The sequence below is a fragment of the Castor canadensis genome, chromosome 15 (assembly GCF_047511655.1).
Source record: "Castor canadensis chromosome 15, mCasCan1.hap1v2, whole genome shotgun sequence".
In the NCBI taxonomy this organism is placed as follows: Eukaryota; Metazoa; Chordata; class Mammalia; order Rodentia; family Castoridae; genus Castor; species Castor canadensis.
In genome coordinates, this window is record NC_133400.1 from 3185395 (window position 1) to 3206915 (window position 21521).

General features: G+C 48.5%; 1 protein-coding gene and 1 non-coding gene across 2 annotated transcripts; both read left to right on the forward strand.

The window, feature by feature from the left end:
• The first annotated feature begins 13 nt into the window (after positions 1-13).
• Emc8 (ER membrane protein complex subunit 8) lies at positions 14-14820 on the forward strand. The gene is made up of 5 exons (XM_020172058.2): positions 14-497; positions 9174-9250; positions 13168-13237; positions 13793-13887; positions 14313-14820. The coding sequence occupies exons 1-5, from the start codon at positions 267-269 to the stop codon at positions 14470-14472; spliced, it is 633 nt and encodes a 210-aa protein (XP_020027647.1). The 5' UTR covers positions 14-266; the 3' UTR covers positions 14473-14820.
• Positions 6203-6392, forward strand: LOC141417601 (U2 spliceosomal RNA). Its single transcript, XR_012442259.1, has one exon. It is a non-coding gene; the product is annotated as a U2 spliceosomal RNA (small nuclear RNA).
• Positions 14821-21521: the final 6701 nt, after the last annotated feature.

Genomic DNA, 21521 nt, shown 5'->3' on the forward strand with positions numbered 1-21521 from the left:
ACCGCGCTGCTTTCCGGCAGGCGCTGGGGAGGCGGCTTTCCGGCAGGCGCTGGGGAGGCGGCTTTCCGGCTACCGGGCGAGGAACGCGGGCAGAGTCGGGCGGAGGCTTCTGAGGGGCCGGAGCCGGGCAGTCTGTGAGGCTGCCAGTCCCGGGCCACGTCAGGCGTAACCGTTGCGGCGTCCTGCTTCTCTGCTGAAGCGCCGCGCGGCCCGACAGCAGGCGTCCGCCGCGCGGCCGGGACCTGCGGGGCCCGCCGGGGCTCAGCATGCCCGGGGTGAAGCTGACCACCCAGGCCTACTGCAAGATGCTGCTGCACGGCGCCAAGTATCCGCACTGCGCCGTCAACGGGCTGCTGGTGGCCGAGAAGCAGAAGCCACGCAAGGAGCACCTGCCGCTGGGCGGCCCGGGCGCGCCCCACACCCTCTTCGTGGACTGCATCCCGCTCTTCCACGGCACGCTGGCCCTGGCGCCCATGCTGGAGGTGGCCCTCACCCTGGTAAGCGCGGGAGGGTCGCGGTGGTGGCCCCGACCGCTGTGGGTCCTGCAGAGGCGCTTTGAGCGGCGAGTCAGACCGTGGCTTCTGAAATCTGCAGCTTTCCAGGAAAGAGCCGTTAGTGGGTTTGCATCGGGGAGCTTGCGGTGAGGTGACTTGGGCGCCGGGTTTGGCGCGTGCGGGGGCCCCGGAGCCCGGGGCGTAGACCCCCTCGTGGCATCTCGGGCTTTGCTCCCCTGGAATGTGCCTGAGCCTTGTGCAAGGAGCATTTGTTCCCCTTAGTGCATAGCGACCGGCCAGAATGCCTCGGCGGCTTTAAAAGGTAAAGAATTTCTGTGACCTTACAAAGCACGAGCACGTGTGTCTTCTCCCCAGCAGCTTCTATGTTCCTGACAGCGGTGACTGTCCTAGGGAAGGGTAGTGGAGGAAAGAACCACATACACTGTAATGGGCTGGCAATGGGGATTTGGGGCGGGAGCCTTTCAGTTCAGGAAGGAAAAAAAAAGTCTCTAAATTGCACCGAGTAGTTAAAGCATGAAGAAGTGAGCTGTAGCCTCACACTTGCCCACCTGAGCTTTCATTTAAGAATCAACTACCCAGCAGCACAGCAACTAAGAGATAGCATAGATAAATGGGACCTCATAAAACTAAAAAGCTTCTGTTCATCAAAAGAAATGGTCTCTAAACTGAAGAGAACACCCACAGAGTGGGAAAAAATATTTGCCAACTATACATCAGACAAAGGACTGATAACCAGAATATACAGGGAACTTAAAAAACTAAATTCTCCCAAAACTAATGAACCAATAAAGAAATGGGCACGTGAACTAAACAGAACTTTCTCAAAAGAAGAAATTCAAATGGCCAGAAAACACATGAAAAAATGCTCACCATCTCTAGCAATAAAGGAAATGCAAATTAAAACCACGCTAAGATTCCACCTCACCCCCGTTAGAATAGCCATCAGCAACACCACCAACAACAGGTGTTGGCGAGGATGCGGGGAAAAAGGAACCCTCTTACACTGTTGGTGGGAATGTAGACTAGTACAACCACTCTGGAAAAAAATTTGGAGGCTACTTAAAAAGCTGGACATCGATCTACCATTTGATGCAATACCACTCTTGGGGATATACCCAAAAGACTGTTACTCCAGAGGCACCTGCACATCCATGTTTATTGCGGCACTATTCACAATAGCCAAGTTATGGAAACAGCCAAGATGCCCCAGCACTGACGAATGGATTAAGAAAATGTGGTATCTATACACAATGGAATTTTATGCAGCCATGAAGAAGAACGAAATGTTACCATTCGCTGGTAAATGGATGGAATTGGAGAACATCATTCTGAGTGAGGTTAGCCTGGCCCAAAAGACCAAAAATCGTATGTTCTCCCTCATATGTGGACATTAGATCAAGGGCAAACACAACAAGGGGATTGGACTATGAGCACATGATAAAAGCTTTAGCACACAAGGAAGGGGTGAGGATAGGTAAGACACCTAAAAAACTAGCTAGCATTTGTTGCCCTTAATGCAGAGAAACTAAAGCAGATACCTTAAAGCAACTGAGGCCAATAGGAAAAGGGGAACAGGTACTAGAGAAAAGGTTAGATCAAAAAGAATTAACCTAGAAGGTACCACCAACGCACAGGAAGTCAATGTGAATCAATGCCCTGTACAGCTATCCTTATCTCAACCAGCAAAAACCCTTGTTCCTTCCTATTATTGCTTATACTCTCTCTACAACAAAATTAGAGATAAGGGCAAAATAGTTTCTGCTGGGTATTGGGGGGGGGGAGGGGGCGGAGTGGGTGGTAAGGGAGGGGGTGGGGGCAGGGGGGAGAAATGAACCAAGCCTTGTATGCACATATGAATAATAGAAGAAAAATGAAAAAATAAAAAAAAAGAATCAACTAAAAAAATTCATGCCAAGAGTTTGAGAAGGTGTAGGTAGAAGTCCTTTCTCTGTGCCTCCCACCAATTAAATGAGTTCATTTCTTAAGCTAATTACAACACCAAAGTAAATTCTTGGCAAGCAGGGAGTGCCTTTAGGCAAACCGTCAGTCTGTCTGAAGGTTACTGGCACATCTTCCAGGGTTAAAGTTGAACAGAGTCGTCAAGTGAATTTTTTCATATCATTTCTAGGCAGGAAGGGGACAGACAATAAGATGATATTTATAAATGCAACCATTAGTTGCTGAAGAAATGTGCTGTCAGTGCCCAGAACATCTCTGGGGACTTTAATCCAGGTCTTTCAGCTATTTGTCTTAATTGTTCTGTTACCAAGGGAATTGCAGGATGATTGGGTCTGTGAAGTGTTTTGACTGCAGGAAACTAGGTTTACCAGTAGCATTTATGTAGGATTATTCATTTCTCCACTAAATGTGGCATATGGCTGAGTTGAAGTAGTACTTGGTTAGCACTTGAACTTGCAGCACAAGCACAACACCAACGAATAAATGCCATGGGTGAGGTTAAGTAAAAAGTGGTGAGAGGACTAGAGGTGTGGCTCAAGCAATAGAGCACCTGCTTTGCAAGCACCCAAGCCCCAAGTTTAAACCTCAGCCCCAACCCCCAAAAAAATTGTAAAGGTGGTGAGAAATTAGAGAGAAAAGTCAGTTAACCAGGCTGGGTGAGTCAGGGCAGTCAGAGGGCCCAGAGGAAGGGACATGCAAGTGGTAGGCTAGCCCTAGTGACCCCAGGGATGAGCATGCAAGCCTAGGGTGGACAGAGAGCATTGAGCACAGAAGGACCAGCATGTGCAAAGACAAGGAGGAAGGAAACAGTGGTCAGAGTGGTGAGCAGGGGTGTTTGGGGAGAGATAAGAGTGGAGTGTAAAGGGGTGGAGTGAAAGGTGAGCGGGGGACCTGTTGGTTTGAGGAGATCCTTGTAGATCACAAATAGGCCCTGGGCACAGTCCTGAGGGTAAATGGAAGCAGAATCATGTGATCAGACTCAGTCTGAGTGGTGGCTCCAGTCTGCAGGAAAGATGTGGAAGACAGAAGTGCATCCAAGGCTGGAGGTAGGGAGGTGGCCAGACTGAGTGCAGTGTGGATGCTGAGAAGAGAACAGATGACTCGTCATGCAGACCTGGGCCCTAGGAAGTGAGGGCAACACCTGGGTTTCTGACTTATTGGAAGCCCAGTGGTTCATGTAGAACAGCTAAGAAACAGGTTTGGTGGAGGGGTGTGCTTCCGTTTGGCCCACCTCCAGTCTAGAAGTTGAAAAGTGGATCTGGAGCTCAGAAGAGGCTGGGCTAGAGACAGATTGACTTGAAGCCTTGGGAACAAATCACATTGCACGGGACACTGAAAGAGCAAGAAGACTGAGGAACCCTAGTTTTTAATGGGTTGAGATGGGGAAGAGGTATTGAAAGGTAGCCAAGGAGCAATCAGAGGGGTAGAAGGAAAATCCTGTCTTAAGAACTTCTTGCAGAAAAACTGGAACATTGCTTGGCATGTCCAGTGTCACTTATTCTTAGGAAACCTTAACAAAGCTAAAGGATTATTTCCTATTTAGGATATGAACACCACACTTGAGAGAGTTGGACATACTGACTATAAACAATTGCATTTGAGTCACCTGTACATGAATTTTCCCCAAGGAGCAGGGCTGCTTCCCAAACCACTTACCTGGAGAGGGAAGATGCCTAGAGAGGACCTTGACTCTAAGAACCAAGCAGCTTACCACCACCAGCCTGAAGGTAGTGAAAGGGGCACACAGAGTGTCTCATTCTTTCTTGCTTCCCTTCCCCTGCCATGCTGCCTCCATCTCCACCCCCATACACATGCCCTTCAAGTGTGTGAGCCTCCTGTCCAGCAACATCGGGTCCAAATAAAGACTCCTTACAGGGACTTCTCCCCAGTGGAAACAAGCCACCACGGTTTTGTCCTTGCTGAGAGGGTTGTTTATACTGACGTTCTTATATTCAATGAAATTGTGGGGCATAGCCTCAACAGTTGACAAGTGGAAAAAGGGTGGTAATCCAATGCAAACAGAATAGCTTTCAGAAGAAAGTTATTACAACTAAGTTATTTAAATTGATATTATTTACTTCTTAACTAAGTGAATTTATAACCTGAGACCATGAAAAGACTTGGGATTTGGAGCCAGGGCCTGTCAGGACATCAGCCATGGAAGACAAGTTTTTTGCTAAGCAGCTAAATTCATGCAGCTTTCTGAACATGGGTGAATTCTCATGGCTCTTTTCCCTGAGACTTTCATCCCAGAATTATTTTTAGTAAGTGGAAAAAGCACACTTGATATGTAGTCCACTAAAAGGCAATATTAGGGTCCTTTGAAAGGCTTTTTATTATAATTTTCCATTTAAAAAAAATCCTTCGTTTCTGGGTGCTTTTCATTTTTTTTTAAGTGCTTATGCCTATTATCTTGTTTATCCTTAATAGCCCTTTGACGTAGGTAGTGAAGGAATTATTTGCAATAGCAAAAGCCCATAAAATGCTAGTAGGGAAATTAGCATAAACCTGTGGTTTCTCTAAGCCCTTTTTTCCTTTTCCCCCTTGCCTTGATTTCTGCTGCTGTGGGGCAGCTGTCTGTTCATTCTGATTTGATGACTTTCTTACTCATCAGTTGATTTATCACCATGGGTCCAGAACAGTCCTTCCTGCTGCCTCCTTGTGTGCCTACTTAGTGCTCCTTTGCACAGCTGCTGTCCTTTTAACTCCCTCCCACAGAACCCTCCCATGCACATCTTCTGAACCTTCACGTGCCAGCCACCCGAGTCTTCCTTTCAGCCCTTGGCCCTCTTTCTGCCCATTTGCCTCCAGAGCTCTTTCGTGGATGCAGCTCCATTCTGTTCTGTAGAAAGGTCAGCAGCTGACTTGAGGAGCTCTGCTCAGTGAAACGGAGGCCAAGTCCTGCTTGTTGCTACAAACAAAAAGGCTGGGCAGGTCACCCTCCACTTGGTGGTAAGTGTAAGGTCAGAGTGATGCCCTCCACAGAGTGGCTCTCCTGTCAGGTCCCAGCCAGTCCCTGAGATGGATGATAGTGCTTAGAAAATTATAAGGTGCCTCATGTACCAGACCTTAGCAAGTTTGCAGAGAAGCTACTTTGTGCAGTCTAATGGGAATGAATGGCTTGACCTAGTGCTTTTAATAGTTCTACCACGTGTCTGGAACAGAGCAAGCCAATGTGAGCATGGGACAGAGGGTGCAGAGCTTACGCCAGGGTGAAAAGTGGGTAGAGAATCTGACATTTCACAGGACTTGTGTTTTGTTCTGTTCCTATATTTTAATTTTGATATTTCACAAGACGCAAGGAAAATGGAAAGACATTTGTCATGAGGAGAAGTCAGACAGCTTCTCAGGTCTGCCTTGTCTTGCCCCATTGGGAAGGAGCAAATCACCTTGACTGTGTGGGCTATCACTTAAATCCCTTCCAGCTTTTCATTGATGAGTCCTTCTGGCTTCCTGCAGGGTTCTGAGGCCAGACCTGCCTGCTCTACTCCCACCTGTCCCACGCAGCTCCTCTCCTTCCTCACACCATTCCAGTCATCCTCAGCACTCACCTGATGTCTAGTTCCATATTCTAGGCTATCAAAGAAAACTCTTCCCCTTATTAAAACTTGAGCTGTGGTGGCTTAGTCGATTTTTCTTATCTCACTCCTTAGTGGACAGGCTGTGTATGCCCATTCTAGGTGTTGTACGGTTGACTTGGTTGTTTGGGACATTCAGAAGTTCCTAACATCGCTTCTCGGCCTTGTGGCTAAGATCGAGTGTAGTATCTGTTCTTGTCAGTTTAACATCTGATCCGTCCTCTATCCGAGGACAGTATATTAAATGCATTTTTGGAACAGGGAGATGGAATAGGGGCTGCTCCGTCCACTCCACGCATCAACCTGGTATTGCAGTGCCTCCAGGAACAGTGCACCAAAAAAAGAAAAGTTCCTAAAGCCAAGCCAGAGCTTTTGTGACCTGGTATACTTTCATGAGCAGCTTCTTCAGAGTCGTACAAGTTCACTGTCATGGCCTTATTTTCTGCTGGGCCTTGGTTGAGTGCTTGGAGTTTGTCCTCAGCAGGCAAAATGTGAATGAAGTGTGTGTTGTATTTGTCACAGGAATCATTCTTTGTATCCGTGCTGCCTATGCTCTGAGGGCAAATTCAAGGTGATGCCATATGTGCTTGTGATGGGTGGAGTGGTGAAAATCCTGAACCTTTGGATTCAGCTTGGGAAAGTAATACAGAACCAGTTTAGACTGTTTGTCAGGATGACATGAGAAGCAAAACAGTTTGTCATACCTTGATAGTAAATTTACCTTAGCTGTCATCAGCTGAATAAAGACCCTCCCCCCCCCCCAAAAAAAAATGTAAATGTCCTAATCTGCAGACCTTATGTTGCAAAAGAGACTCTGCAGGTATGACTAACCTGCAGACTAACCCTGGGTTTTCCATGTAGGCTCAGGAATCACAAGGGCCCTTAAAAGAGGAAGGCAGAAGGGTCAGAGTCAGAGGAGTCATGAAAATGGAAGCAGAGGTAAAAGGGATGTGGCTGAGAGCCTAGGACTGCAGGTGGCTTCTTGATGCTGGAAAAGACTAGAAAAGGAACTCCCCAGTGCCTCCAGAAGGAACCAGCCCTGCCCACCCATTGTAGACTTCTGACTGATAAGATTAAAAAAAAAAAAACTGCCAGGCACCAGTGGCTCATGCCTGTAATCCTAGCTACTCAGGAGGCTCACAGTTCAAAGCCAGACCCTATCTCGAAAAAACCCTTCACAAAAAGGGCTGGTAGAGTGGCTCAAGGTGTAGGCTCTGAGTTCAAACCCCAGTACCACAGAAAAAAAAACTTTATGTTGTGTTAAGCCACTAAGTGTGAACAACTTGTTACAGGGAAGTAGGAAGCTAAACAGTAATCGAATTAACTGTGGAAGTAAGTACAGTGGCTCTGGAGAGCAGGGACAGCTAGACAGAGGCAGGGGACCTCCAGTGGGGAAGCACTCTCAAGAGCCCAGCTTTGACTGGAAACAGCCTGGACGCCCCATGCCAAAGGACCAGCTAATCCTGCAAGCTTGACCTCAGGGAAAGGGGCCAAATCCCAAATTTAGAGCTAAGCCATTTGATGCTACATAGAGATAAGTTGAGGAGAAAAAAACAAAAGAAATTGTTCTAAGCAGGAAAAGAAGTTTCTAGAACTTACTCCCTTAAGAGGCAACAGAAAACGCTTTGAGCAATTTGCAGCAAGGTCATGGTGGAGCCATAGTAAATATTTTGGGACATAACCCTGATCTTTTGGGTGAATGACTAGAACGTCTAATTGGTTTGGTAAGCCCTGGTTTTGACCCAATATGGAAATGTGTGAGTTCTTAGGAGACCAGAAACATTCTAATCTTGGTGTGAGCCAAGGGCCCTTATACGCCTGTAGCTATCTTGTAGTGTTGGCTTTTAGTCATGAAGGAGACTGTGGAGGCCTGAGTCAGAATCCAGGGGAAAGCAGTCAGGTCATGTTGTGCACCCACACACTTGGCTCCCACTTTTGTTTCTGGGAAGCAGGGTCTCACTGCGTATTCTGTGCTGGCCTGGAACTGCAGTCTTCCTACCTCAGTCTCCTGGATGCTGGGATTGCAAGCATGCACCACCACACCCAACTTAAGTATTTTGATCAGTTACAAAGTGAGGTATGGAGCTAGGCACAGTGGCTCCTGCTTGTAATTCCAGCACACTAGAGGCTGAGGTAGGAGGATCCAGAGTTCCAGATCGGCATGGCTCAAGTAGTAGAGCACATGCCTAGCAAGCACAAGCCCTGAATTCAAACCCCAGTATTGGGGGTGGGGGGGAATAGCAAGGTATCAATTTTGTTTCCTCCTCTGCAGACTGAGAATGAAATTTGTTACAGTGTATCAAAATTCTGTTACAGCAAACCAGGATGACCTTTTGTTATCTTTAGTGATGGAATTAGACTTACAGATTGCAGGAAATCTGCAAGTCTATGGGAGAAGAGTGAGTGGTATTATAAAACAGGACAACTTTGCAGGTCTGCCACCAGGCTCCCATTGAGAAGCACCCCACAGAGAATTAAGTGCTTGTGCATTTGTGCCTTGCCTGTCTATGTTCCCATCTGTCCTATACCCCAGTGTGGAGAGCATTTCATATTGTTTTGCTAGGAATGCTGAAATCTAGTGTTAGAAGACTTGATTCAAAGAGACTGAGACAGACACACACACCCTTTCTGGCTCTGTTACTTTCCTGGGTGTACAGAGGCAACCTGGACAAGCTTTAGTTCCCTTACCTGCACAAGTTTGGTTTAAATGAGCTTAAGGATTTCTCAAGCCCCAGAATGTCCAAGTGTTGTATATCATCACATGAGAAGACAGGCCAAGATGGTCTTCCTCCCCAACTCCTCACAGCATTGCACCTGTTTAGTACCTGTCCACAAGGGCCCTCTGCTGTTGAGTCCAGCCCCCCACCACCACACCCCCCCATGCTAAGTCATTAGAGGGCCCAATGTACAGAGCCAGGCCCCCTTGTATTTCCTTGGCCTCTGCAATTTGGTGTTGGTGGTGTTTTCCATCTGAATGCCTATTTCACTCTGGGGAGGACAGAGGATTGTTTAGATCCTGTCTTATCCTCACATGTATGGGAGGACTCCTGTGGTTATTGAGACTTGATATCTAAGAGAATATCACTCATCTTTTCTTCCCAATTTGTGTTCTTCTTTTCAGATTGATTCATGGTGCAAAGACAATAGCTATGTGATTGCTGGTTATTACCAAGCTAATGAACGAGTAAAGGATGCCAGGTATGTTGGTGCAAATCCTCTGGGGGTGGAAGGATGAGTGTGTGGCACCGAGCTGTCACTGAGGTATTTTTGATCCTCTGAGGCTCCAGATCTGAAATCTGTGGGGCACTCCTCAACCTCTACTTATAGTGTGCAACTGTGTTAAGATGACTCCAAACAACAGGGCTGTCATTTATATCTTAAGAGAAGATGATAGGTCAAGATGGTCCTTCCCTGACTCCTCACAGCACTGCACCTGTTGAGTACCTGTCAACAAGGGCCTCTGCTGTTGAGTCCAGTAGCAGAGGCTGGGATTCTGCCTTGCGTCTCCTTTATCACACTGGAAAGGAGCTCACACAGTGAAAGCAGCCATTAGGCCTTAACCTCCTGTCTGTCCAGCCTGCTGCCTCCCAGTGGCAAACTAGGGGCCACAGAGGACAGAGCATCAGGAGGGAGCATGCTGTTTTGGGGTCACTGAGCAGCATTTAGGTTGGTCTCTCAGAACTGACACTATGGTGAAAGTATGGTCTTTGCTGCCCTAAACTGACTCCTAGTTCCTTCCATCTGGAAATTCCCCACTGGGATTCTCACTCCTGAGCAGCACTGAGAAGTTCACCATCTGTCTGCATCAATCTGAGTCTCAAGAGAAAAACAGAGGACATATTCAAGTTGAGGTAATCTGAGTTAAGTGAGCTGCTCCTCAGGGGTGGGCCATAGAAAAAAGGACTCATAAGCCCTTCAGGGGCCATCAAGGAAGGAGTTGGGTAGAAAGGACACCTCTAGAGGAGCAGGGCTCTTTGCCAAGGGACAGGGCCAGCAGTTAGCCTGATGTGAGTCCACATCTGGGAAGAGAGGCCCAGATCAGTCAGTACCCAACATCCTCTGTGGGCTTCATTTGGCTGAGTCCAGCAGTAAGCCAAGGGGCACCTGGAACATGTCCACACAGTACATCATGGGGTTTCCTCATGTGGTCAGAAGGAACCCACAGACCCCAGTGTCAGGGACTTTTGGGTGCATTGCATGGCCCAAGACTTAAGTCCACTTGCACAGCATGACTGAAAAGGTGGGCTCAAGATCACTTCTGAAAATAAAAGAAGCTGGTGACCTGGCACTGCTGTCACTGATGAGGCACGAAGAGCATTTCAGAGACATGGGCTAGGCCTAGGCAGGGACCCTGGGAGGTAGATAAAGCAGGTGCTGCTCGTAGTAAGGCACCTGCCAGGGCCACCCAGCACTCTTAGGAAACCCATACACATGGACTGTCCTGCTTCTCTCCCAGTGTGTCTTATTAACCTTGGTCCTCCTCAGACCTCTCATTTGATTTTATCTGCCTCCTTTTGTTTTTGACTCTGCTTGTCCATCCCTGAGCAAAAGCCTGCCATGGTATCTTGTCCATCTTTGTTAAGGAATGGGGCTGACTAGGTGCAGACTGCTGTGTGCTAAGCAAAGCAAAACCCTTCAGCCCTGCCCTCATACTGGCTGAGCTCAGTGTGAAAGATACTGCAGTGCAGATAGTGGGCCCTGTGCTGGCAGGTTGGGGCTTTGACAACAAGAGCCAGGAAGAATCACATCCAGCGGTGTGACCCTGTGGAGGGTGTCCTTTGAACCAAGTCTTTGAGAATGGGCAGATGTGGAGATGGGTCAGAACTGTTACAGCTGGGAGACAGTGGTGTGAAGTCATAGGATGGGACAATAGTGTGAGCAGGGGTTGCACCCACATGGAGGTACTTGCATGCAGTGAGGCTGCATGGGTAGGCAGGACTGACCCAGAGGGCTTCAGTGCTGAAAGCATCTTTTTGGGGGCGGAGGGGAGTAGGATTTGAACTCAGGACCATGTTCTTGCTAGTGAAAGCATCTTGAACTTCAGCTTGTAAGCAGCAGGATGCCGTCCCTGCAGAAGGGCTGGACCGAACCCAGCAATGTTTTACACCACTGCTCTTGCAGAAAAAGAGAGGACACTGGGCAGGAAGTAGTGTATTGATTGTCACGTTGTAAGATGCCTCCCTTTCCTTGGTCCTCACCCTCAAATCCATGCACAGGCTCCCTGTTCTCTCCTCTCGGTGTGAGACATCTGTCTCACAGCCTCTTCATCTTCCAGTATTCTGACCTCCTTCCAGCTCACCCTGAAGTAGTCTTACTCAGGTGCAATTTCCATGCTGTTCAGCCTTTTAGAATTTCCCTGTGTCTCTTCAAGTCCTGACTCCTCCTCTTGCTCCACTCAGGAGGCTTACGTCCCTGACACCAATCTGTAGGTACAGTCTCATCAGCCACTTGTCAGTGTGTAGGAAGCATTGAGGATTAGCTACAGGGTGTTGAGAAAGATGCCTGGTAGCTGTCAGGTCCCTTCTGCCCCCACCAGTCTCCCCTGTACTTGATATTGCATCCACCACTCTTTCAGAGGAGAGAACCATGAGCAGTAACCACCTCTGGCTCTATGGGGTCGTCCCTTTTGATCTTGCAAAGCCAGAGAGAGCAAGTCACAGATGCCATGCAGTTTGGAAATTCAGGAGCTAGGGCCATGCCCACTTCATTCTTAAATGCCATTTGCTTCTACCTGGAAAACCTGTCCTTTTCTCTTCAGCCATCCCTGACTGAAAACTTGCTCTTCTTCTAGCAATATCTTCTGATTAACAGACAAGACTTAGAGTCAGGTAGAGTTGGACTCAAATCCTGGGTAACTTACCCATTAACTTCCTTGGGCCTTGATGGTCAGGCAGGAGCCTGTGCAAAAGGAATGGTCTGGACGAAATGAATGGCAGGGCAGAGAGGAAGTGGTAGCCCACTGGACTATGGACTTCAGCAGGAAGGCTTGCAAGAGATGGTGGTTGTTGGCCCATTATGGTTAGTAGACTGGGGTGCCAATCCCGGGGGGAAGGGGGTAGACTGCAGATGGTGGTGAGGACATGGAGCAAGAGTGCTCGCTGGTTGATGCTTGTGGATTGGAGGGAGGGGGGAAGTTTAGTGGTAGCTGGAGGAAGCCAGTTACATGGGTTTTTCCCCCTGAAATCAAAAGACTTAGATTTGGAGGCAGAGTTAGGCAAGTGGGGAGAGACTATGAATTCAGCCCCAAGCAGAATGCCAGCGTGGATGGGCAGGCCTTGGGACAGGAGGAGCCCTTTCTTAAGGTAGGACAGAGGAATACAATACGGGAGACAGAGCAGAGGTGTGTGTGCCGCTGCAATTAGCTCTGTTGACAGAAGGCAGAAAGCATCATTTATCAAGATTGGGGTGGCACTGGGGTCAGGACCAGCAATTGAAGGTTCACAGGCATGGAGATGCAAAAAAAGACTTAACATTTTGGTTTGGTTTGGGTTTTATTTTGGTCTGGTTTGGTTTTTGAGGCAGGATCTCACTAAGTAGCCCAGGCTGGCCTCAAACTCAAATCCTGTGTCAGCCTCCTGAGTGCTGTATTCCAAAGCCTACGCCACCATGCCTGGCTTGGCTCAAGAATTAAATAATTAAAATTTAAAAATAAAAAGATGAGTCAGTTGCCAGCAGCCATGAGATCCCTGTGACTTACTGCCATATACAAGCCACTTTAGTGGCAGGCAGAGGGAGAAGGCGGCCCCAGAGACTTGGGACTGGGCACAAGCCAACAGTCACCCAGCAGTGCCATTCACCGTGGGTCCCAAACAACTCTCTGCTGTTCCCCTCGGAGCCAGATCAGAAGATGCCCTTGGGATCCCTTCCATGAGGGCTTGCTGGAGGGATGGGTCGAGGACCTGCTCTAACCAGTGGTATGTTCTCCTGGTGATGTTCCCTGTCCTCACCACACATCACCTGGGTGGGACTATCTAGCACACACAGCCTGCTGACTCTGCCAGTCTTTGCGTCACACTTGCTAACTCTGGGTGGGGTGACCGTTGTCTACATAGATGGAGATGGTGTTGAATGACGCTAACTGGAATGTGATAGGACTCATTGGTTCTTCCTTACAGCCCAAACCAGGTTGCAGAGAAAGTGGCCTCCAGAATTGCTGAGGGCTTCAGTGACACTGCACTCATCATGGTAAGTCGCTTCTCTGTGCTGCTTCCAGACAGCCTCTCGAGCATCCTCACTGACTGGAGCTTTCCCATATGATCTCCTTTCTGTGGCAGCTGTGATTGTCATGGGGAGGCCTTTGCTGGCTCCTGCAGTGTCCCCCAGCTTCAGCTTCGGTGTTAGATGGGGCAGTGGTTTGAGTACTGCACAGTCACGGCATAGGGGTGGGGGAGGCTTCAAGTTCAGCAGTCATCACAGTGAGGTCCCCAGGCCCAGCAGCAGCAGCACCTGAGATCCTGCTGGAAATGCAGATTCTCAGGCCCTGCCCAGATGCCCTGTCTCCAGAGTGTTGGGGTGGAGGGGGACAGCCTGTTAAAGTCTTGGTTAAACGGAGTTCTCCGAGGGGGTGGGGTTACGTTAGGAAGCTCTGCTCTTGTGGGAAAGCATGAAGCCCTAATATTCACTCTCTGAGCACTGACTTCTGAGAGTCCACCCCTCAGATTTGCGTGCCATAGGAGGGGCCTGGCTGGTGCTTTGCTCGGCAGCGCTCTGCTCATGCTGTGCCCTTCACCTTGTACTCAGGTAGACAACACCAAGTTCACGATGGACTGCATAGCGCCGACGATCCATGTGTATGAGCACCACGAGAACAGATGGCGGTGCAGAGACCCACACCAGTGAGTGCGCGATTTACTTTGCAGGGTTTTAAGTTAGCGTATGCTCCAGAGGTGTTGAGCATGGTCCCCATCTCCTGGGGGAGGGGGCCAGTCAGGCTTCCAAGCTGAACCAGGAACAAGGGTGGTGCTTTTGGGTCTTAACACTCCAGGCCCCAGGGCCTCATGCTCTTCCCAGGCATTTGATTTGGTTTATTTTTGATCACTGAGAGTGCTTCAGCCATTCTCGTCCAGTTTCTTCAGCATTCCATTTGAAGACTGTCCCTTCTGGTTACTTACCATGTACATTTATGTGTTTAAAATGCCCGTGTTTCCTAGTGTTTCCTACAGTCCTTGACACAGCCCTGTGTGTGGCCAGTCTTCTCTGAGATGCTGTGGGAGGCACCTGTTCTCTTTGAGAGGCTGACTTCTCCATGTCTGATCCACAGTGACTACTGTGAAGACTGGCCAGAGGCGCAGAGGATCTCAGCGTCACTCCTGGATAGCCGGTCCTATGAAACGCTTGTGGATTTCGATAACCACCTGGATGATATTCGTAATGACTGGACAAATCCTGAGATCAATAAAGCAGTTCTACACCTTTGCTAGACAAGGACCGTTGTGACTGCTCTGGGCATTTCCACTACATCGAAGAAGAAAACCTATTTTTAAATGTAAACGATATTGTATGTAGCCTGGTAGGAAGCTGACGGCTGGTGGCAGGTGCCTTGGAAGAGGCGGGGTGTCTGGTCTGTCACTTCAGTGCCCGGCTGTAGGAGAGGTGCAGACCGCCCAGGCCCTGTGGGTTCTCAGTCATATGTTGCTCTCATCTTCCAAATCAAAGCTATTTCTGCTTGTCCAAGATTGTTCCTAGTAAACAGTTTTAACTAACCTTTTATAATCTGAAGAAAATACTTTTTAAGGTTTATGAACCAGTAAAAACACACACATATCTTACGCTTAGTGGTGTGTCTCAGTTTTTATCCCTGCTGAGTTGCTCTCCTCCAGGCTTCTTGGGTTGGACGATGCGTACTGTGCTGGTTGGTGCTGAGCTGTGACTGAGAAGCTGTGAGTTGGTGTTGCAGCCGTCGGTAGGCTGGAGCCGGGAGCCACGATGCTCACAGCCTTAATGACTCCCCGTGGTGGAACTAGTCAAGCCCACTGTTGCCTGAGAAACCTCCATTATTGAGGGTGAAAACAAACACGTTGGTAATGAGAACTTGGGTGGTGCTCAGTCAGCTGAAAGCCCACAGCTTACAAGACGGAGAAAGGCAAAGGGAGCCAGGCATGATTATATTTAAACGCAGGAGTCAACCCTGACTCTTCCCTGACCCACATGGTATCTGAGTGGTTCTTATTTAGGCCTTCAAAATAAGAGCTGCTTCAGTATTCAAAATAAAAGCTTAGGCCCCCAACTTGTACAGTCTAGTTTTTGTACTTGAGACATTATAGTCAAGTTTTCTAACCCAGTGCTAAAAGGGAAACTTGGGTATCATTGCATGTTTTCCTTTTTATATGAGAGCAGAAAACAGTGCTTTCTATTTTCTTTGACTACACAGAAGTTTGTAACAATTAGTGTGACCCATCAAAAGGGTGTGTGACACAGCATTCTCTATTTTCTCTTAACAAGCAGGAAAACAATTCAGGTGTCACTTAAAATAAATGTGCTTTATTGGTGCACCAAGTTCTCATTCCCCTTCTTTTAAGTTTTTTTTGTTTTGTGGTACTGGGGATTGAACTCAGGGCCTCATGCTTGTTAGGCAAGTACTCTACCATTTAAGAGTTCTCATCCCCTTCTTCATACACCTCCTACCCTTAGCTTTTCAAGATGATGTTCTCTTTGAGAACAAAGAGGGTAGTAATTTACCAGTGCCCCCATCCTTCCTACTCCCCTGCTGTCAGGTGCAGGATCCCCACAGGTGGAATTTTGAGTGGGCTTGTGATTGGGGCTCTGCCTTAGGAACCTTCTGAGTGCTGAATTTGCAGGGGCATCACCATGCAAGGCCTCCACTGCCATGTGACAGGCTGTCTTCCCCAGGACCGGTCAAAGCCAGGCCACAGGCAATGCTGTGGTGCTCAAGGTACACAGAGGCTAGTGGGAGGTGATTTGAAGATCGGTTCTTCCTGAAGCTCTTCAGGGTTTCAGCGGCTTGTTGCATTCTTGGCCTTGTCTCTGCCTCTGCCCCTGCCTTCCTCAGAGCACAGGCCGTCCTCCACGTGCTTTTGACATAATCCTGATCCTGGCCTTTGTGACTGAGTCAGGCTTAAAGTTTCTCAAGGAAGCAGATTAAATGCTCTGGAGAGAAGGATACATTTGTGGAAAGGCCAAGACAGATTTCCAAAGTAAAAATAGTGGAACAGAGGACCCTCGCTCCTCTGTTCTTACTGAAACTAAATCTTGAGTGCTCAGTCTCGGCTTCACTGTGTGGCCTTAGCCTGTCTCCCCAGCCTGAGAACAGGCTCCCTCTTTCCTCACCAAGGTCAAAGAGCAACCTGTTACACAGCTCTGCCTTTTCATGGAAAAGACTGGAAGGAGCAATACAAAGTGTATTTGTGCACTGAAAAATTTACTCATCAAGATGTTCTTAACTGACTCTCAGATTTGAATGAGGAGAAGGGAATGAGGCTACACCTGTGTTTGTGTGTTTAGGGACATGCACTTAAAACCATTCTGGTGGACTTTCTTTTTTTTTATGGTGCTGGGGATGGAACCCAAAGCCTTGCACATACCAGGCAAGCACCCCACCACTGAGCTACCCCCCCTCCCAGTCCCAGGTGGGTTTTACCTCTTCTATAGCACCCATGCATTAAAAGGTGAATAGAACAAATATTAATTTTTTTGTTCATTTCAGAAGAACTAGGAGAAAGGATTTGAAATGCTAAGTGAGGAAGTGAATCTGTTTAGCCTGATTTGAACAAGCAATGTATGCGTGTGTTAAAGCAGAGGTACCCTCTAATATGTGCAGCTTTTATGTAGTAGTTACAAATTGCTTTAATTCATTTTATACTTCTAATCCCAGTTGCTTTTAAGAATTAAGGATCATAAACGTAGAAAAATAGGGAAGCTTCATAAATAGCAAAAAGCAGCATGCTTACTAAGGAGAAGCAGGCTTTGCTAATGCTAATAAAGCCAGATTACTCTACAACAGAAGACAACTTAGAAGTCCTGGGTAATTTAAGTTTTTAAAAGTCAACTTCCCACAGATCTGGTGCTTTTAAGCCTCCTCTGTAAAAAGTCCTTTTATAATTAGCTTTGACTTATTTTAATAGCTTATTTTTCTGATGTCTCAAGAAACCTATCATTTCTGCATACCGTATTCTCAGCTTTTCACACCTCCTTTTAATTTTGCCTTCAAAAGATGCTTCTGTGCTTCTGAAACTGCCCTGTGTCTCTCACATCACTGCAGCCGGCCACGGTAAGTAGAAGCAGGAAAATACCCCTGGCGTCAGTCTCCGTACCCTGTGGACATTTTTTGCAATTTTAGTGCTGAGAAGCATATTTTAGAATAGGCTTCTGCTTTACTCGTTGACATTCCTTGAGACTCCATCAACACTCAGTATCTTAAGCAGTGGATTCTTTTTTCTTCAGTTCAATAAAAAGCCCAGTAGGAAGTATCATTATTGCTAAATTCATACATCTCAGAAGGCAGGAAATAATGGAAAGTGTGTGTGCGCGTGTGCATGTGCGTGTGTACGGTGCTGGGATGGAACCCACAGCTTAGCACATGCTAGGTAAGTTGGCTGTGACCTGTTAGCTGCTTAGATACCCTGGATGGGATGCAGCCTTGGATCAAGTTCAGTGCTGCTTAGACAAGAGGCTAGCTGAGAGCCTTTCTTTAGGATTAACTTTTTGGAGGGAACGTCTCCTTGCAGGTTTCTGAAATCCTGCAGTAGGAGCAATCTGAAGGTGTTTTTCATTCAACTATGAGATCCAGTCCAGCTTTAGGATGGCCAAGAATGGTGTTCTTTTGTCTTTTGCTTTCAAAGTAGTGTGGCAGACGACAGCAGAGCCTGCACTTGACCTTGGCTTCAGCTTGCATGCATCCTCTTGTAAAGAGAATAGCATGCGGTATTTAGTGCTGGCTAAAGCGATTCCAGCCATCATCAGTAAATGCGTAAATAATTGTATTTCGGAATACTCTTGAAGTTCATTGACGGAGCCCACAGTAGCCGAGAGTCAATGTTTTAGCAAGTTAAGCACAATGCCTGGTGTCCCCCAACTCTGAGCTCCTGCCTCTGAAGACTCCAGTGACACCTCCGGGTTCTCTTCTGCATTTACCTGCCACTAGGAAAGAGTTGGATATTTCTCATGAGTTGCTCACTCCCAAGAAGAATCCCGTTTCCTGCAGTGCCTCGCCCCCTCCTGGAGATGGCTCCAGAAGGCTGCCCTAGATCTGTGGGATCACCCAGCCCTTGTGCCACGGTGTCTAGTCCAGAATGCTGGGTTGCAAACCACACCTTTTGTGGTATGAGGCCCAGCTTTGCATGTTCCAGTTCTGTGACCATGGGCTCATTGCCTCTCATGCCTCCTCTGAGAAGTAAACATGTAACACCCACTTGCAGGGATGTTGTGAGGACCAAAGAATCCTGAAAAATTCCTAATTCCTTATCCATTGGCCAGACTGACCCAAGAGGAGTTTACTCACAGACTTCAGTGGACAATTATTGAAAGAGCAAGTGACTAAAACATCCAAAAGATAGCTGCAGCTTGCTTATCTTGGTCCCTGCTATTTACATCTGCTTTCCTGTTTTATAGACTGGAAAACCGACCTGCAGAAGTGGCTGTCTGTGGACTGACTCATGCAGATGGTAGGGGGGCCTGAAAACAAGAAGCAAAGAAACCCAGCATCCGGTTGAGCATTCGTTGTGAAACCACTCGCCATTCCCAGCTAGCCACATGTAAAATCACTAGTCACCTACCCAAAATAATCATCCGACTGGGATCCAGGAGTGTGCTCCTCCAGCCGAAGCCTAGCCTGTTCTCTCTTCTGGGAATGATCTGGGTGGAGGGTAAGGGTCATTGGCTAAGCACAGAACTGATTATATCTTACACTGTCTGGTTCCTATGGACCTGGGGCTGGGGCAAGGTCACAAGTGCTCACAGTTGAGATGAGGTTTCTGCTGCACCATGGAAGGGCTGTACAGGCTAGGGACTGGCAGACTCTCCGGGCAGCCATCAGCCAGACTCCCTCCACCAGGATTCACCAGAACCTCCTCTGCTGGGGCAGGAGAAGCACATCTGGTGGTACATTTATCTCATTGGCCAGAGCCATCCATTTCTACCCCACCTAGGCAGGCAAAGCCCTCAGAGACGTAGAGGAGAGAGCAAGGCCATAAGATTTCCCCAACATCACCTGGCCTTGGTCAAGGCATGCTCCCCTCAAACTGCAGGACTTCTTCCTTCGGGTGTACCTGTAGCCTGAAGGGCACATGGTCACCAGTTTGCAAGCTGGGGCTGGGTTGGCCAGGGCTACATCTCACTGCTCAGTGCTTGGCCAAGTGACTAGCCTGGCCTCCTGGGACAGGGACTGTGGCTGAGAACTGGATGTCATCAGATACGAGGATCAGGAGGGCTGAGACACAGCACGCCTACACCAGTCTCGCCCTGAGCAGGGGCAGGGGACAGGGAGGGGCAGTGGAGCTGGGCACTTCTTGAATGCTTTGATGCTTGTGTGACCACAGAATTCTAAACATTAGGACCAGTCTCAGAAAACGGACATCTCTGCTGTTCCTGCTGCTGATCTCTCTTGGAGGCTCCTGGGCAGCACACTGAGGGGGGCTGGCCAGTTGCTCCTAGGGGCTCCTGGCAGGTGCACCAAGAGATATTGAACTCAGCTCCATCTCTAGCTCCTGGTGTTGAACCCAGCTCTGTCTCCAGCTCCTTTCGTTTAGGACAACTATGTGGTTTTTGTCTTTAAGTCTCATAACAAAAGGGTTTGGATGTCTGAAGTGACTCAGGTAGCTGTAAGTGGGCAGAGGCCAAGCTCAGCCACCAACAGTGATTAGTAACACTGAACAGCTGAGCAATCGACACTGTTCTGTGACATATGCAGAAACTTCAGAAGCCCAGCCCATCCCAGTGCAACCTCCAGGAGCTCTTGTCCCAAGGCATGACAGAGCGCACACCAAGGTACCGGGCCCGGCTGGAGTCACTACAGGGAAAGGCATAGTCCCCAGAGAAAAGGCTCCTATGAGAACAGAGCTCAGAGCAGGCGGTGCCTCAGGATTTCGCTGTGTCTGGCCTGAGCTGCTTCATCACTGCCATGTCACTAGGAGAGCCAAAGTCTCTGGACCCCCATGCAGCTGATGGGGCACATTTCTCAGCAGGGGCGTAAGGGTCCAGCCCAGAACAGCCTGCTACATTCCACTTCTTTGGCCTCCCGGTGTTCTTGTCCACCCCATGTCAGCTTGGCCACTTTGAATTTCAGGAACTGTGCTCCAGGAAAGTGGAGATGGGCCTCCAGGCACTGCTTCTTTGACCCTCAAGGCTCAGAGCTCAGTGGCTGTCTGGGAGCCACTTAGGGAGAGGCCCAACTGCTGGCTGCTCTGCTGCGCTTCCATCTCCCTCCCCAGAACTGCACAGGAGCTGGTGGATGTCCCACGTCTGGCAAGCTTCTTTGCCCAGGTTGACCCCATCATTATCAGCTCCTCTAGAATACCTAGCCAGTCCTGCCACCCCATATCCTTTTGCTGGAAACCAACCAGTCTCTGGCCAAGAGCAAAGGAGTCCCTGTAGTGTCTCCCCAAATTGTGTGCAAACACTCACCTGTCTCTAGCGAGCCCAGTGGTTCCCAAGCATCTGGGCATCAAAAACACGGAGGAGCTTCAACTGAGTAAACCCCTGGCAAGGTTCACTGCCAGCCTCCTGGACAATGTTATGACATGGAGCAGAGAATCTGTCCTTGGCTGGGATTGGGGTGGAGCCAGTGGAGCATGTGCTCAGCATACACAGGGCCCTGGGTTCCATTCCCAGAGCCAAATGTGCATCTCCACTATAGTCCAGGATGGTCAAACTGGGGCGCTGTGCATAACTGTGGTAAAACATCCTCCATCCTCAGTGTTGACCCACACTGAGGTCTCTGGGAAGCAGCTGGCGAGACAGCCAGCAGTTGCCTTCCATTTCCTCTCTCCCAGGGTTCTTGCCTCCAGATTCCCGTCTGCAGAGCCATGTTGCTAAGCATCACGGCTCCAAGTTGGCAGGGTTCTGTCTTGTGTTCTCTTGTTTCTCTCCTCTCTGGTCCTTCCTTCTTGTCTTTTTTTCTGATCATTAAATGTTGGGGTTCCCAGGAGAAATGAAAACGAGTCCACACCAAAGTCAATCCATGACTGCTTATAGCAGCTTTATTCAAAATAACCAGAGTGGGCACAACCCAATGTCCAACATAGCTGTACCTGGAACCAGACCCAGGCCCACACCACAGCCTGTGTGGTGCCATCTGCATACACTGTCCAAACAGGCACATCCACTGACAGAAAGCAGACCGTTGCCCTGGGCTGTTGGTGAAGGAAAGGATTGGGGGGGTGCCACCTGGGGGATGTGGGGTTTCTTGGCGGGGGGTGTGGCAGAAATGTTCTGGAATTAGATTGTGTTTGTACAACTGTGAATGTATCATTCACAGTTATACACATTAAAATGAGTTAAAATTAATGAGTTGTAC